At 44.8% G+C, this 14,887-nt stretch overlaps 1 protein-coding gene across 1 annotated transcript in view; it reads right to left on the reverse strand.

Moving 5' to 3' along the window:
* The window catches only part of SHMT2 (serine hydroxymethyltransferase 2), a 135,394-nt gene that overhangs the window by 2,114 nt on the left and 118,393 nt on the right, over positions 1 to 14,887 (reverse strand). The window contains exons 10-11 of the mRNA XM_085654633.1: positions 12,167 to 12,322; positions 4,316 to 4,423 (exon numbers count right to left, since the gene is read on the reverse strand). Of these exons, the coding sequence (XP_085510759.1) occupies positions 4,316 to 4,423; positions 12,167 to 12,322 (264 nt within the window). The remainder of the gene's footprint in view (positions 1 to 4,315; positions 4,424 to 12,166; positions 12,323 to 14,887) is intronic.

Consider the following 14,887-nt stretch of genomic DNA (forward strand, 5'->3'; position numbering starts at 1 on the left):
ACGGCAACGTACAGAACTCTCGCACAACCAACACAGCATAGCCATACCATACAGTCTGAATAAGCATTTTAGCACTGAAGAGGTCTACTACTTAGGGAGTAAAATAAACAAGCACTGGTAAGACGAACAGGCCTGGCCTTGGCAAGCTGGTACAAAGGTTAATTTATTTCTCATTGGATGAACGTGACACAAAATAGAAAAAACATGCAGCTGCCGTGCCTGAATTAAAATAGCTTTTAAAATATTCACTGATGTGGCCATTTTACTAGTAATGTTTTATATAAAATCCTTACAGTTGTGCCATGCATTTTATTATCTGTGACGAAAACAAGAATTATTAACCACCTAACCAATCACTCACATCGCAGTCAGTTACATTGTTATGTAAACATTTTATAAATTTAAAAGGGAAACTGATAATAAACCAACCACCATCTAATTGGGCATACGAAGTCCAGGTAAAATAAATAGCCACTATTTTTAAGATTACATCAAAAAAATGTTTTTTTTAAAAGACACACACCTGAAAAGGAAGGAACTGTTTTTAGAGGGATATGAACAATATGCTAAGGTTCTGTGTAGTTACTAATAGTGAAGGAGCCAAGATGTAAGGTGTGTTGACCCACTGCCCTATACTGCAAGCTGTGGTGGGTGTTAACAAAACGTGAATGGTAATTTAGCAGACCGATGGAAAATCCCTGCTGACAATAGGCCCTTTAGATATGTGTATAAAAAAAAATCCGATGAGACAGCTAAAGCAGTTTGATGCCAAAGCTAAAAATAGAAAAAAGACTCGTCGTTTACCATCATCCTACTAGCACGGGACTCCCCTTTCTTTAAAATGACGTGAGCACAACAGGACACCATACCAGGGGACGAGCAAGAGAGCAGGCGTCGACACGGCAACAAGCGGTCAGAGCACCTCAATGAAAGATGGGCCAGGCTGAGCCATTCATCACACCAGCATTAGTGCAAACAAGCTGAACTTTTCACAGAGTCGCCTTGTCGCATATGTAAGAGGAGCAGAGACAGGGCAGTAAATGTGACTTCAGCCCAAGATGGATTACCTGGGCCAGGAGGGGGCACCCCTCCCCCATCACTGATCTTCTATTTATCACTGCACTTATAAATAAAACATGAGAGGTGGCATCAGGCAGCACAGCCATGCACTTATTATACACAGAATTGCACAATCAGGAAGCACAGAAGTAGGCGGCAAAGCCTCTGTCTGCTTGACAGACGTCACGGAGCCCTTCCCCAAGGCACTTGTGCCACTTATTGCACTTTGAGATAACAGGCAAAAGTCACAAGGTTCCCAACAGCCAACCGGTCTCTTCGCACTTAAAGAACTGATTATTCCATTACTCAACTCCATGTGGGTCATCGAGTCCAGAAAGATGAAAATCCTACCTGGACATCCCTTCGCTGCCATCCAGCAACCAGATCTCTGTAGTGGGCGCTCAACCCCCTGAGCTAGCTTACGGACATATTGGAAACAGAGATTGGGACTTTACCATGAAAACCAGGACGGGGCCAATAATGTGACCCAACCCCCAACACAGGGAAAATGGGCAGTAAAGTTAATCATGCACCTCCACAGAAATGTGGTAAATGGAAGAGGGGCAGTGGACAAAAGAGGTGTTGGCATGGACGTTGTTTCACCTAAAGGCCAGGGGTAGTGGAAGTAACATCACGTACTCTTTGATCATAATGACATCACAGGAAGTGACTTCATATGACCCTGGACCCTGAATTATTTCATGGAAGGCATGTCCCATGATCATATCACTCGCACACTATTACAACCCCTTAATATTCTTATTCATTCTCACTCACTCTTACACTCACTGATATTCACTCATACTTACAGACACTCCGGCCCAGGTTAACTAATTTTATGCACTGTGTTTGCATCTTTTTTGTGATGCAAACCTGGTGCACAGTGATCGGTTGGGATTTACTATCCTTATTTGCATTGGATAGCATTCCAAAATAGTGCAAATTTAGGCTATGCGTTGCTGAGCATCATGGGGTGGTAATGGGCGTTCCCATGCAGCCGCCCATGGGTTTTGATGCAAATCCCTATCTACAAACATTGGTAGACAGGAATTTGCTCTAAAATTTCACGACTCCTAAAGTTAATCTCTTTATTCTTCCAACTTTGCACGTGTGCTGAATTGTACAGATCACATGCAAAGTGGGAATAGCCCTAAAGCATAGTTTTTGTATGGATGTGACCCTTTTCAGTACAAAACCTATGCTTTGGAGATTGCACATACCCTTCCACTATAGCACAAGGGTGTGTGCATTGGCATAAGGCTGCAAAAAGTGCACCTGCACACAGTGAGAGGAAAAAAAATACACCATCCTTAATAGATCTGGTGCTTTTCTCTCCCTCCCTTAGACGTAAGGTAGCGCAGCACCTTTGGTGCAGCGTTGCCTTGTGTCAAAGAACAGTAAACCTTCGCCTCAATCTCACACACTACCGGTCACCAATCTCTCTCAATATCTCTCTCTCTCTCTCTCTCAATATCTCTCGCTCTCTCTCAATATCTCTCTCTCTATATATATATATATATATATATATCTCTCTCTCTCTCTCTCTCTCTCTCTCTATATATATATCTCTATATCTCTCTCTCTCTCTCGCTCTCTCTCAATATCTCTCTCTCTAATACGCTCTCTAAAACTCTCGCCCCCAAACAACCACATAACACATTTAAAACCAATTTTACTTACTGCAGCTTCCATCAAAGCTAAGTGTGCTCCGTTCTTTTTTATTACACCAATAGTGAATAATAGAATATTATTAAAAACTGTTGTGACGAAAAAAAAGCTTAATATAAGTAATACGGAACTACTCCTGTGTTCTTGGCACCGATATTTCCACATCTTAGGCCAGGGTTCGCACAGTCAGTGCAGGGGTCCCAAGGGGCCAGCCAGGGATCACAGCTGCGACCCCTGGCGACCCTAAATGACGTCCATGACTCAGAGTCGACCCGAGCATAAACCCAGAGGAGAAGATTGGCGTCGGTGATAGAGCTACAGAAAATGTAGCACTATAAAAAGTAGCAACATATCTCAAACCAGATGTAGCTTGCACCTTATGGTCACATTTTACTTGCGCTTCTCCTAACTGTAAAGAAAATCTAGTTTTTTTTGTAGAGAATATAGCTCTGCTGGACACAGTTTACTGATGTTACTTGGTCATATTTAGGAGATTCTAACCCCACTTGCTCCATGAGTAAAGCTTGGACTGCTCTATCTCACTACCCCAGGAGAGTCGGGAGCCCGAAACAAGTATCCAATTATCTAATTTGAGTGCACTAGTAGTGTTGGCCCCGAGACAACAGTCATAAGCGACAGCACCCACACAGGACACCGCTCAATAACCACTGACTGCACAGCACTCCTAGAAAGGGCCTCACACAGGAGTAAACGGAGAGTGAAAAAGCAGTAAATTTTCTGACACTCTTTGGAAGAATACTACTTTTTCAGTGGGTTTTCAAATCTTCAAGGAGTGCCACCATTTCAACATGGCTGTGTAATTTCTAGTATCCACTATTTTGTGTATAGCAGGCCCTGTGCACCGTGCTCAGAGTGCTACCTACTGCATCATGCTCTATACCGCTTTCATGGAAGGACAAAACGTGCACTTGTCGATAACTTTCAAATCCAGACCCTGCTCTCATAAAACCAATGAAATAGTTTTGCCCCACACAACCCAACCCAGCCTTCTGATTTTGATAACAGAAGAAAATTGCAACACCTACCAGGTTCATGACCATGAAGGAACATAACCGATTGCCTATACTAGCGGGTAGAGCCAAATATTGTCCCAGTTTACAAAACGTTTACAGTGATAAGACTATAAATCTGTCAACCAAAACCTTAGGTAAGCTGCAAGATGGTAGGCCTTCCAAAAAAACTCTGACAACTCCCTGTTAAAACCGTGAAGTCTTCCACTTCAGGATTTCAAGAAAAAAGATCCAGAAAGTTACCATGCCTGCTGTGTCAAACCTGCAAGATGAAACGGCTCAAAGAGCAGATTCTCATAAAAAACAGGCAATAACCAAGAAAAATAGGTTTCTGCAGAAAGTTATGGTAGAACACAGACTCAACAATCTGCTCTAAGGAATACGATCTGCGAAAGATTATCAGCACTGATGATGGATAAGCGTGCCCTGGCTCAAAATAACAGTGCAAATCACTCCTTGCAGTCAACTCAGAGGTGTCTTCTGACTTAAGTTCACAAGTGAGACACAATATAATAAGTTGTTGAAAGCAATTATCACCCAATCACAGTCGGACTTACCGGTTTTCTTCTTGACGTCCAATCCAATCTCAATTCCCTCGTCTATGAAGTTAACCACTTTCTCAAAATCTGCCTCACGGAACTGTCTGGAAGTCAGGGCAGGGGCTCCTGTTACACAAGAGAGAGAGAGAGAGAGACAGGGAGAGGTCTCCAATTATGCATGTTATTTTCTGAGGGACAAAAACAGGCAGTGAATCATCAACAAACAGGCCATGGTCCTTATAGAATGGATTTGTACAACCACAACAGGGGTTAAGTTTCCTTCTTTGATATTTCTTTACTTAATTTCAAAATTCTGCAGAAATAAATCTCTCTTCACTATAGGACATCTTGTGCAACATGCAGAGAGTTTTTTTATGAGAAACCAAGAACTGAATAGCACACATTTTTACAAAGGTTGGTTCATAATCTCTTTCATTTACCAGTTTATTCACTGTGCCCAAGCGCGCGGTAACACCTTTTCTGATAGGGATTCCATCCAACCGTAGATTACTCACCTTAGAATATTCCCCAAGTGTCAGGCTGGATACGTACCCCTGTGCGCCAGGGTGAGGTGCGCCAGGGGGAGGAGCCCGTGGCTCATCACAGATGTTGTCTGCGCCGGAAGTGAATTACATGGTCCTATACATGGTCCTATATAGGACTGACCCATGCATGATAACATTTGCTATTGTGTTGCTTCCGCGACCACAGAAACCGAGCCAAAATCAAATTGGTCTTGGCCAGTGTGCAAATACATAAAGTGGGATCTTTGTAGGTGGAAGAGTCCAGCTCACACACTGGGGAGGATGGGTGAGTCGATGAGCAATCTGCGGTTCGAGTTTCCACCAGAAAAAGAATAGCTGAAAGTAAGTAACTTTTTCTTCTGGTAGAGACTTCTAACCACAGATTCCTCACCTTAGAATAGAATAGACACCAGGGCAATACGTTCCAGGAGGTGGGTCTATGAACTAGGTCAACCCAAAAAGTCCAGCAGGACTCAATGGGCAAAGTGCCCATCACGCCAGACCTTGCGGTCAGGACAGCAGTGCTTTGTGAACTTCTGGTGGGATACCCACGCGTAGCTTGACTAACATCCAGGACAGGCACTTTGGGTGTCAACGCAGTAGTAGCAGCCTTGGCTCTGGTTAAAAGATCCCGCAAGCCTACAGAAGGCTGATTTCTTATTCCAAAGCATAGCAGATCTTACTGCAGATCTCTATCCAGCAGGAGATGTTCGCTTCACTTTTGCAACGGTCTGCCTTTCTTTGCTCCCACAAACTTGATAAAGAGCGGATCGGCCACTCAGTGGTGTTAAGTCCAATCACTAAAACTGACAGATCTGTCCATATCCGTGCAGATGTTTCTCCGCAGATGACGGCACCGGGTTCTTTAAGGTTATAGGGCTACTTTCTCCACCTCCTACCTCCAATTCGATGAAGGTGTGAGACTCTAGTCTGCCATGGCAGTGACAGAGTACCGCCTGCTCAGCAGGGGCCCCTTCAATGCTGCTGCCTTCACCACTTTTCACCTGGGCCCTTCCAATTGACTCCTTCTGTGTTGTCAATTCAAAGAGTTTTTACACCTCACCATTTTCACATCAAATCTGAAACATCAAAAAGTAGACACACAAACGGCGTGTTGTTCCTGGTACCCAGCAACCATGCTCACGATGCGAGGCGTAAGCAATCTATATCCTTTTAACATCTCGGCGCACAAAAAAGAATTTACAATAAAAGGGTGATGACTAACCTTTGGTGCTACAGGTGTTATTTAATATACAATTTTTAATTGGCGGTTTTATAAAAAAAACTATTTCATAACTAATCTACATTAAAATACGTACAATTAAGTGATGTAAAAATGAGACATTCAGAGAAAATAAATTAAATGATTTTCCTCTTAAGAGAAACAGTACATTGTTCACGAAAGTTTCCCTTTGCTGTGTTCAGTGATGACACATTCAAGAACATTAGAATCTAAAAATGAAAAAACCCTCGAAACAATAGAGCAAAAGAACCCATTTACTAAGCTGCAAATTAAGCTGCGGCATATTGGCCACAGGCATAAGAACAGTGAATAATCAAGCAGCCGAGTACCAGGCACATTCTGACAACTGTCAGTCAAGCACGGAGCAAATGCTAAGGGTCAAGGACAGTGTCACAGCCCACCAAGCATCTTAAAAGCGCATCAGAAGCAAGCTTCAAGTGCAGCGCCTCCTGCGTGGCCTGGACCGTAATGGAGTGAATCGCACTGCAGCCCGCTCCGGTCTGGCGTTCTCCACGGGTCTATGCTCCACCGCCCGCCCCCATCCACCACCACTCATACCTCACACCTCCTGTCCGCTTCTCACAAGTCAGAGACGGGAGCACGGTGGTTCACTGAGAGCCAGGAGACGGCCCGCTGGCCACGCAGAAAGTTATTCAAGACACGATCGAGAGCGGCCCCAAATGACCGGGAGAGATCCAAGATGGCGGCCGGAGCCCACTGCCTGGATTTCGACGGCCCTTACCTTCACGTCGAAGCGAACGGCCTCCGAATGACTTCAGGTGCCCATACCTCAGCCGGAGGGAGGATCAAAGTAACTGGTAGATCACACAACAGGGATTTCTTCTTCAAACTTAAAGACCAGGCGGTCCTTGGAACATTCCAGCACTCCAGGAGCGGGGTTCACACCAGGGTTGGATTGGGATTGAAAATCGGCCCGGGCAGGCAAGAAAAAAAATTAAAAAGCCTAGATTTGCATATTGCCTTTCCGCAAAACACTGCTTCGGTGAAATGTTATAAAGGAAGTGTGTGTTGGGCTAAAAAAAAAAATGCATGGATTAGTTTACACTGGTGAAACACCTGAAAACAAGTGAGGCCACTTTTGCTCAGGCACCCTGTCCCCGCTCAATATAAATATATTGATGGGCCGGCCCAGCGAGAGAAAGAGTGCGACACCTCTGCCGTTGATATAAAGGAGGTAATGGACGCCCATCTGCCTCCAGAAAGGCCACTCAGGCACCCACTGAGCGGCTGGCGGCATCAAACAACGCAGAAACTTCACAGACTGCTCAAAAAACAGCCCACAGCTGGTATTCAGATACCGGCCCCTTGGGCATTGCCAGAGTGCCCACGTTACCAATCCAAGGCTGGTTCACACAGCGTTGCCCTCATGGGAAGCATTTTGGGGCTTATTTGCCAGTACTGTCCGTGGGTAGCGGGAGACAGTGCCCATAACCTGAAATTCAGGTGTGCCTGGGATGAACAACTCAGTTGCATCACATGGAATATGAGGGGCCTAGGTACGCTGAAGAAACATCACAGAATCTCCCAGACCTGCATTGTAGATAGAATGCTTGGACACAGCTGCCCTCGCGAGTGACCAACACTTCCTGTGCAGTTTAAGTTATTTACTAAGGTATTACTACTTATTATGGAATGGGGAGGGGCAAAAGAATATGTATGGGAGACACCACTGTGGTCGTATTTGCTAAAATTCAGTGCGTTAACAAGGCACTACAATGAACGGATACATTCAGAGGCTGGGCTCATCACGGTGGGTAACTTGTTCACGGGGGCTACACTCCATTTGAGACAGAGGCTTCAGCTGGAGGTCCGGACAGTTCACTGTGCATTGCTCAAAGCATTAAGGCTGACCAGGCCAGAAGACCCTGGGGAGCCGTCTAGATCTGGTACACTCTCCGCACAGATTCACTTATGTGTAAGTCACGACCCCAGATTTTCAGAGAGGTACATCACAGGCCAGATCTGCTTGGGAGGAGTCTAGGGGGGAGGGGGGGGGGGGAAGAATTAGCTGATGACACCTTTGACAAAATACTGAAATATGCTAAATCCATGACCAGGAACACCAGATTCAAATTTACCCAAACTAATTACATTCACCAAAAATATTCACCCTCTCACACAATCGCCAAGATGTATTGAGGCGCTGATGAGACTGCCCCAGATACCAACAATCGGGGGCTCAATTTTGTCAAATGGTTTGGGAGTGCTGTCATAATCAAGCGTTTTGGGCAGAGATAACTGGGATAAATAAACAGGTCACCTGGAAACAGATAACAGGAGTGTTTGTCGGGTAAAATCCGTAGGCCTAAACCGATGAGGCAGGTACGTAGATTTGCAGATCTGGCACAGACAATCGCAAAGAGGTACAAAGCAATGGAAAGGAAAACAAAGGGCACTGGAAGTTTTTAACTGGTTGCAGGATGTAATGAGATGGTCATGTACAGAAGTATAGACTCTGGTGACACTGCGCAGGAAGAACATAAAGGGTCATCAGTGGAATTGTAGGACACAATCCCATTTGCGTAGGAAGGTAAATCATACACCCTAATACTGTGAGATGCTTTCTTAGATGACTGACTGCGTTTCACTTTTTATGGTTCTACAGATATTCCATTGGCTTACAGGACATGGTCAAACTCAATGCAGTAGATGTGCATTGCTGCGGAAGGAAGATTGGTTGGCTGGTGGGTTTCAAGCTACAGGTAGAATAGCATGAAAAATACACCATGAGCATTGCTGCAACCTTTTCATGTATTAGCCTTATGATCAAACGGGTAGCATAAGAAACTAATTGCATTTGTCTTGATGGCTCCTATTTTAGAAGTTAAAACTGTGAGGAAATGGGGGGTATTATTTGGTGTGATGTGTGACCTGGCCATGTAATGCACTGCAAACCCCCTTTAGGACCAGTAGAGGTGGTTTGTTAAACCATTAGCTCAACCCTGGGTAGCTGTGGCTCTGAGCACTCAGGTTTACGCAAAGGAACAAGTGTAAACCCTATAAACAGCGCCCAAGAAATTGAAGAAATACACAAGAAATTCAAGAAATCGAACACCAATTTAAAAATATAGTCTAGATTTCTATATAATGTTTGACACCAAAAACAAAAAAGATCCACCAGAATGTTCTGGAGATATAAAATGTACAAGGTATAGTAAATCAACACTATTTACTTAACCGTGAACAAGCATTGGCAAACTCAACAAATATTGTAGAATCTTTTTCAAGAAAAATTTTGGTATGTATAAATGCAGTTATTTAGAGTTACTGTGGGCAATCAACACCAGTAGGGAACCAGTCAGGGGGACCAGCAGGGTCAACAAAAACAGTTACCCCCTCAAGGAAAGCAGTCCTCAGTTTGGGTCCAGCGTCAGTGACTCTTTGGCATTGACTTCTATGGAGTGATCCTGATGCAAGGGATACAGGATGCTGAAGAAGCTCAAGGATGCAGAAAATGCTCTGCAGTCGACCGGGTCTTCATCAGGCTACTCATCAGTCCATGGGCTTGGTGAGGTAATCTTGGCCACAGAGGTCGATGTCCATTGAATTCCTCCAGAGCTTTGCGGAAGTTTAGTCGCCACTGCACTACCCTTACCCAGTACTGCGGTTTCAGTGGCTTTCTTCTTTTGGCTGTAACTTGCCTTCTGGGCAACAACTCTCCCTGATCCAGTAGACCTGGGGGCAACTTTTGAGCATTTGGTCTTGGTCCCTTTGGCTGCATGACGGCAAGGAGAGGCTGTTTGGGAATTTGTGCTACCAACTCGCCTCAGAAGGCTTCTTCAGCTGTTATGGCCCGTTCGGAGAACAGGTCGTCAGTCATCTGACGCTTGGAGTCTCCTGCTTTGCCTGGGCTCAGCAGTCGATATCTCCTTGAGAAGGACACAGCAGGCACAGTCCCTTCTCCTTTGCTAGCCACCAGGCACAACAGGTGCCGCTCACGTTGGAGCAGCCTCACTTTGCGGAGTCCTTGGTCCAGCAAGGCAGTCCTCCTTCGGTACTCTTCTCCAGCACAAGATCTGAGTTCTGGGTGCCAAGAGTGCCATTGTTATGCTCAGAAAATGTCCTCAGGGGAGGTCGAAGTCACTAGCCAATGGGCTACCAGGTTCCTTCCCACCTGATGACAACCCAGATGTCTCTATTCTGCCCACTCTCAAGATGGCAGAACCGCGCTCTCATTGTGTAGAGCTCCCTAGCCCAACCCAGAGATGTGGTTTTCGAAGGGGCTACATGCCCCTGGAAAACCGGTTTCACAACTTTTTTACCCTCTCTGTCCCCAGTGCTGGCCTGATTAAACAACAGAATACCTCTCCCAAGTGTTACCCATTTGCCCTTCTAAGTAGCTTCTCCTTTGAAGCTCACCTTCTGGGCCAACACGGTGTGGCTTCACGCCAGGAAGCGGCAACATATCTCCAACACAGACTTCTATTGTGTCCCTTGTGCAACTGTAAACAGGCACAGGAGACTTTGGGCAACAAAATGGCAACTGTGTAAAAGTTGCACACCTCAACAAGTTACATTAATTTTGACTTGGGCAACAAGTTGGCTTTAACGTAGTGAGCCGTTTGATACCTTACAGTAGCAACTTCAGCAATCCTAGTCAGACGTTAGCGGGCTTTTGTGGCTGCCTGCAACTTAACACTAGTCAACAGGCTTCTAGCCTTTCCACATTAAAGTGCTCATGTTCCACTTGTTAATATACTGCATCCTGCCTTAGAGCTCGATAGGCCTACCTTAGGGGTGACAAATGTATTAAAAAGGGAAGATAGGCCATTGCTTTAAAAGGCAAAGTCAATTTAGCAGTTTAATACTGCCCTTCCAGCTTACAGTGGCAGACAGGGAGCCATGTTTTACCTTTGTCACACCCCAGAGTGGCACAACCAGTGATGCAATTTTTGCGGTGACCCTCTAATTTACAGGCCCTGGGTACCATATACTAGAGACTTACAAGTAAGTTAGCTTATTCTAATTGGGTATAAGCCAATGATACATACACATTTTATGGTCAGGGAACTGGCACTGAGGTCTGGTTGGCAGGACTTTGTGCACTCAGACAAAAAAACAGCAGCATCAGTCCAAAGCTTTGGGGGTGATCATGCAAAAAGAGTCATTTCTTTTCAAATACTAATTCATAAAAATAAAAAAAAGTAGCAACATCACACTAGAAGTCACCGGCAGTGAGGTGATCTGGTGCCTGAACTCATCCTTCACTGATGTGTCCTCACAATAGAAGATAACCTCTCTGCAGAGACTACACGATGGAAGCAACCTCTAGAATCCCCAAGATAGGGGCTCACCTTCTCATATGAACAACAGCTTGGATAGATAATGCCACCACATCACCATTTCCATGGAGGGGTTTTCAATCCCTTTGCCTACACAGTCAAAACGTTATTCACCATTATGAAAAAACAAAATCGAAAAAGAACGTCAAGGAGGGAGTCGGATGGCTCAGTTCAAGTAGCCTGTTTAATGCCATGCTGCATTTCTGCAACCGTCATTTACAGACTGCAATCAAAGGGGCTAGGTTTGCTGCAACATCCCAAACTGAACATTTTTACACACAATTTACAAATATGTCATTCTAGCTTACATATCATTTCTCATGTGTCTGTACTTAAGTAGTTATAGTTTAGCAGTAAGTCGCGAAGGCCATATCAATAACGCTACATTTTCTGATTTTGTTGGTCGGGCTTTTCGAGTCCAGACAGCAGTACTCCGAACTCAAACTAAAGCTACAGACACCTTAAAAAGACAAACATCTTCGTTTAATGAGTACTTCAAAGCAATGTGGTTATAGAGGGGCTGTCCAGCAACCAAGTGATGGAGAAACCTGGCAAAGGACACCAACAGGGCCCAAGAAAACCACACCCACTCCTATGGACTATCAATAGCACACTGTGGGAACACAACATAAGCTAAAATATGCCAGAAAGACACTTTAAGTGCCAGACTGATTCGCAAAACATATGAAGAATGTTTCACGGGGGCAGAGTAGGATCCTCGGTCATGAAAAGAAGACAAACTCATGTACACTGCAAGTGGTGGGGGTTGGAGAGAAAATATGTGTAAAGGCAAACTCACCAAGCCGCAGTCCACCGGGCGTGAGGGCGCTCTTGTCTCCAGGGCAGGTGTTCTTGTTGGCAGTGATCGAAACCAGCTCCAGGACCCTCTCAGCCCGTGCACCATCAATCCCTTTCGGACGCAGGTCCACCAGCACCAGGTGATTGTCAGTGCCACCTGCCCCAGAACAAAAAAGCCAAAGGGTTATTTGTTTTTTCTGGACTCTCAGGCCAGGTTAGGGTGGGTAATTGGGAAACCAATGTTACTAACATGTAACAGTAGGTTTACAACTTATATTTAGTACAAATTCACAGCCCTTGTGTTATTTCCTCATCTAGTCGTTAAAGCAGGAATTAGGACTTCTTTTACTCACTTACAAATTGTGGCCATTAAAGCAAAGGAGTTTTTAATGGGTCACCAGTGTGGCGACCTTATGCCCACCAGATTGTTTTTTGTTACATGACATTAGGTCATGTACAAGTAAAAAGTGTAGTAACATTAATTATATGTGCTGCTCCTCCACTTCACATGTAGGTAGTCTTGTTCTTAAGTACATACAAGGTGAGAAACTACCATTATAGTCAAGTAATGCTTCCCCTTGCACCGTGAATTAATCACAGATGCACACATAGTGCAGTGGCTTTAAAACAAGTATATCTACAAAACACAGACTCAAGGTACATATGGAAGGGGACAAATCAAGCCGGGCTCTAGCCTGGATGTCAAATACTGACAGGACACCCTCCCACATGCAACAACTGTTGCTGTCCAATGGAAATGCCTCATGAAAGGTAGAAGGCATATACATTGATAATTACATTGTGTCTTCTAGCCTTCCTGCAACAATAACCAATTTCTAGAGGATTCTAAACTATAAGCCGTAAATGCAACTAAAGATGCATTGCACTAGGATAGGCGTTATCAGAGTCTAGACAAGCAAGGCTGAGCCCAGAACACTCCGGGGGAAAAGATGGGGACGTTACAGAGTTTGAAGCCCATAGTAGGGTACATGGTAGGTAGGGGCAGGATTTTAACGGGAAATTCCTTAACGACTCATCCAACAGCTTTACAACACTTTAGACAGAGGTGCTGTTGTATCAAACGATACTGTATCTCTTAGGGAAGCAATACTCATGGAGCGAAGGGCATCCTCATCTTACATGAAGCCGTAACATGGCTGGAACGGCTGATGTAGTATCAGGCAGATTAACAGCAGAGGTCTGTGCACAAGTACACCCAGATAAATCTGGGTTTGTGTTGGGCAGGGACACCATTTACTCCTTTCTGGTGTTCCATCTGGTCATTACACACAATGCCGAGAGCGACCAGGAGAGAGATGGTCTCCGTATGTGGAGAAAGCTTTTGATTCCCTTAGCCTAGAGTAGCTGCAGAGGTTCGGGAAGGCCATGAACACTGGTGCATATTTTAGTCTGGCACTTTATATGATCACTGGGTTGTGCTGTACACATGTATAATTACTTAGTACAACCCTTTCCTACATTATAGGGGCATGAGACAAGGCTTGCCCATGTACCTCACATTGTTACCTTAAGGATAGAATCACTCTGGGTTGTGCTGGCAGAGACTAGGGAGTTGGGGCCTGCTGAGATTCCGGGCACTGTATACAGACGGTCCTATTGTTTTTTAGAGTCACTCCTCCTCCCCCCTTGCATCTCTACTACCATATACTGCAAACAGTAGAAACACGTATCCCGTGGGCACGACATGAATTCAATACTACTACACAAGGGATTTGCCCCCACCCCCAGGGCAGTTTTGCAGTGCTAGCGGAGAGAAAGATTAAAATGGGCCATCACTGAGCTCCACTATTTGGGTATCACTATTACTCATGCTGACAGGAAACCCGAGATATAACCATTAGGCAAGACATGGCCGATATAATGGCGAAATTGACAAAGATCATTAATTGGCACTCTTTATCATGACGAGAACGGCTGTGCTGAGGATGGTGTCATACCCAAATTGCTCCATGTGTTTACCAATTTTCCGCATCATATTCACCAAAGCATTTTCAGAGCTCTTCAAGCCACACAAAGGGAGGCTGTAGGGGTAGGGAAGAAACCTTAGGTTTGCAACACCAAATAACCTTGGGTCCAAGTACGCACGAAAAAAAGCTGAGAGTTGTCTGGTTCATGTCTCTTCAAAAATCCTCGGGGAGAGATCCCTTTCAGGACGAATACCCTCACCCACCTATGGTGGCGTGCTTCATCATATGTGTTTCTCCTCCCAGTGGGAAGGCCTGGTCCCACTGAGGGCTACAACTCCCTCAATGTGAGGAAGGAGCTCTGGGATGTTTTTAAGGTAGCACAACACTACTAAGGCTGCTAAAATCCCATATGTCTGATGTCTAGTGAGGTGAGGGCACAGCGCAATAGAATAAAGAAGTGAGTGAAGATGGTGAGTTTAAAATACCTATTGTAAGCAAAACAAAAAACCTTTATTCACTTGCTCGCACTGGTAGGATTACAAAGCAGTGCAGTGAGCAGTATAAATTATAAACTGCTAGGGATCAAAAAACGGTCGACATGTTTCAGCCAAAGTGATCTACAAGAGTATCTAGGCATTCTTCAGGACCAGATGGAAAAGAATGCTAGTACCCTGGTTTGGGCGATGTGGGTCATGAAACATTGTTCCACACCCATGATATTGCTCAATTTATTACAGATTTCTAGCTCTGTAACCCTGAAATGCTACTGCTCGGGCCAAGCCTCTTGTAGCTCT

Source organism: Triturus cristatus, chromosome 4_1 (assembly GCF_964204655.1).
Source record: "Triturus cristatus chromosome 4_1, aTriCri1.1, whole genome shotgun sequence".
NCBI lineage: Eukaryota > Metazoa > Chordata > Amphibia > Caudata > Salamandridae > Triturus > Triturus cristatus.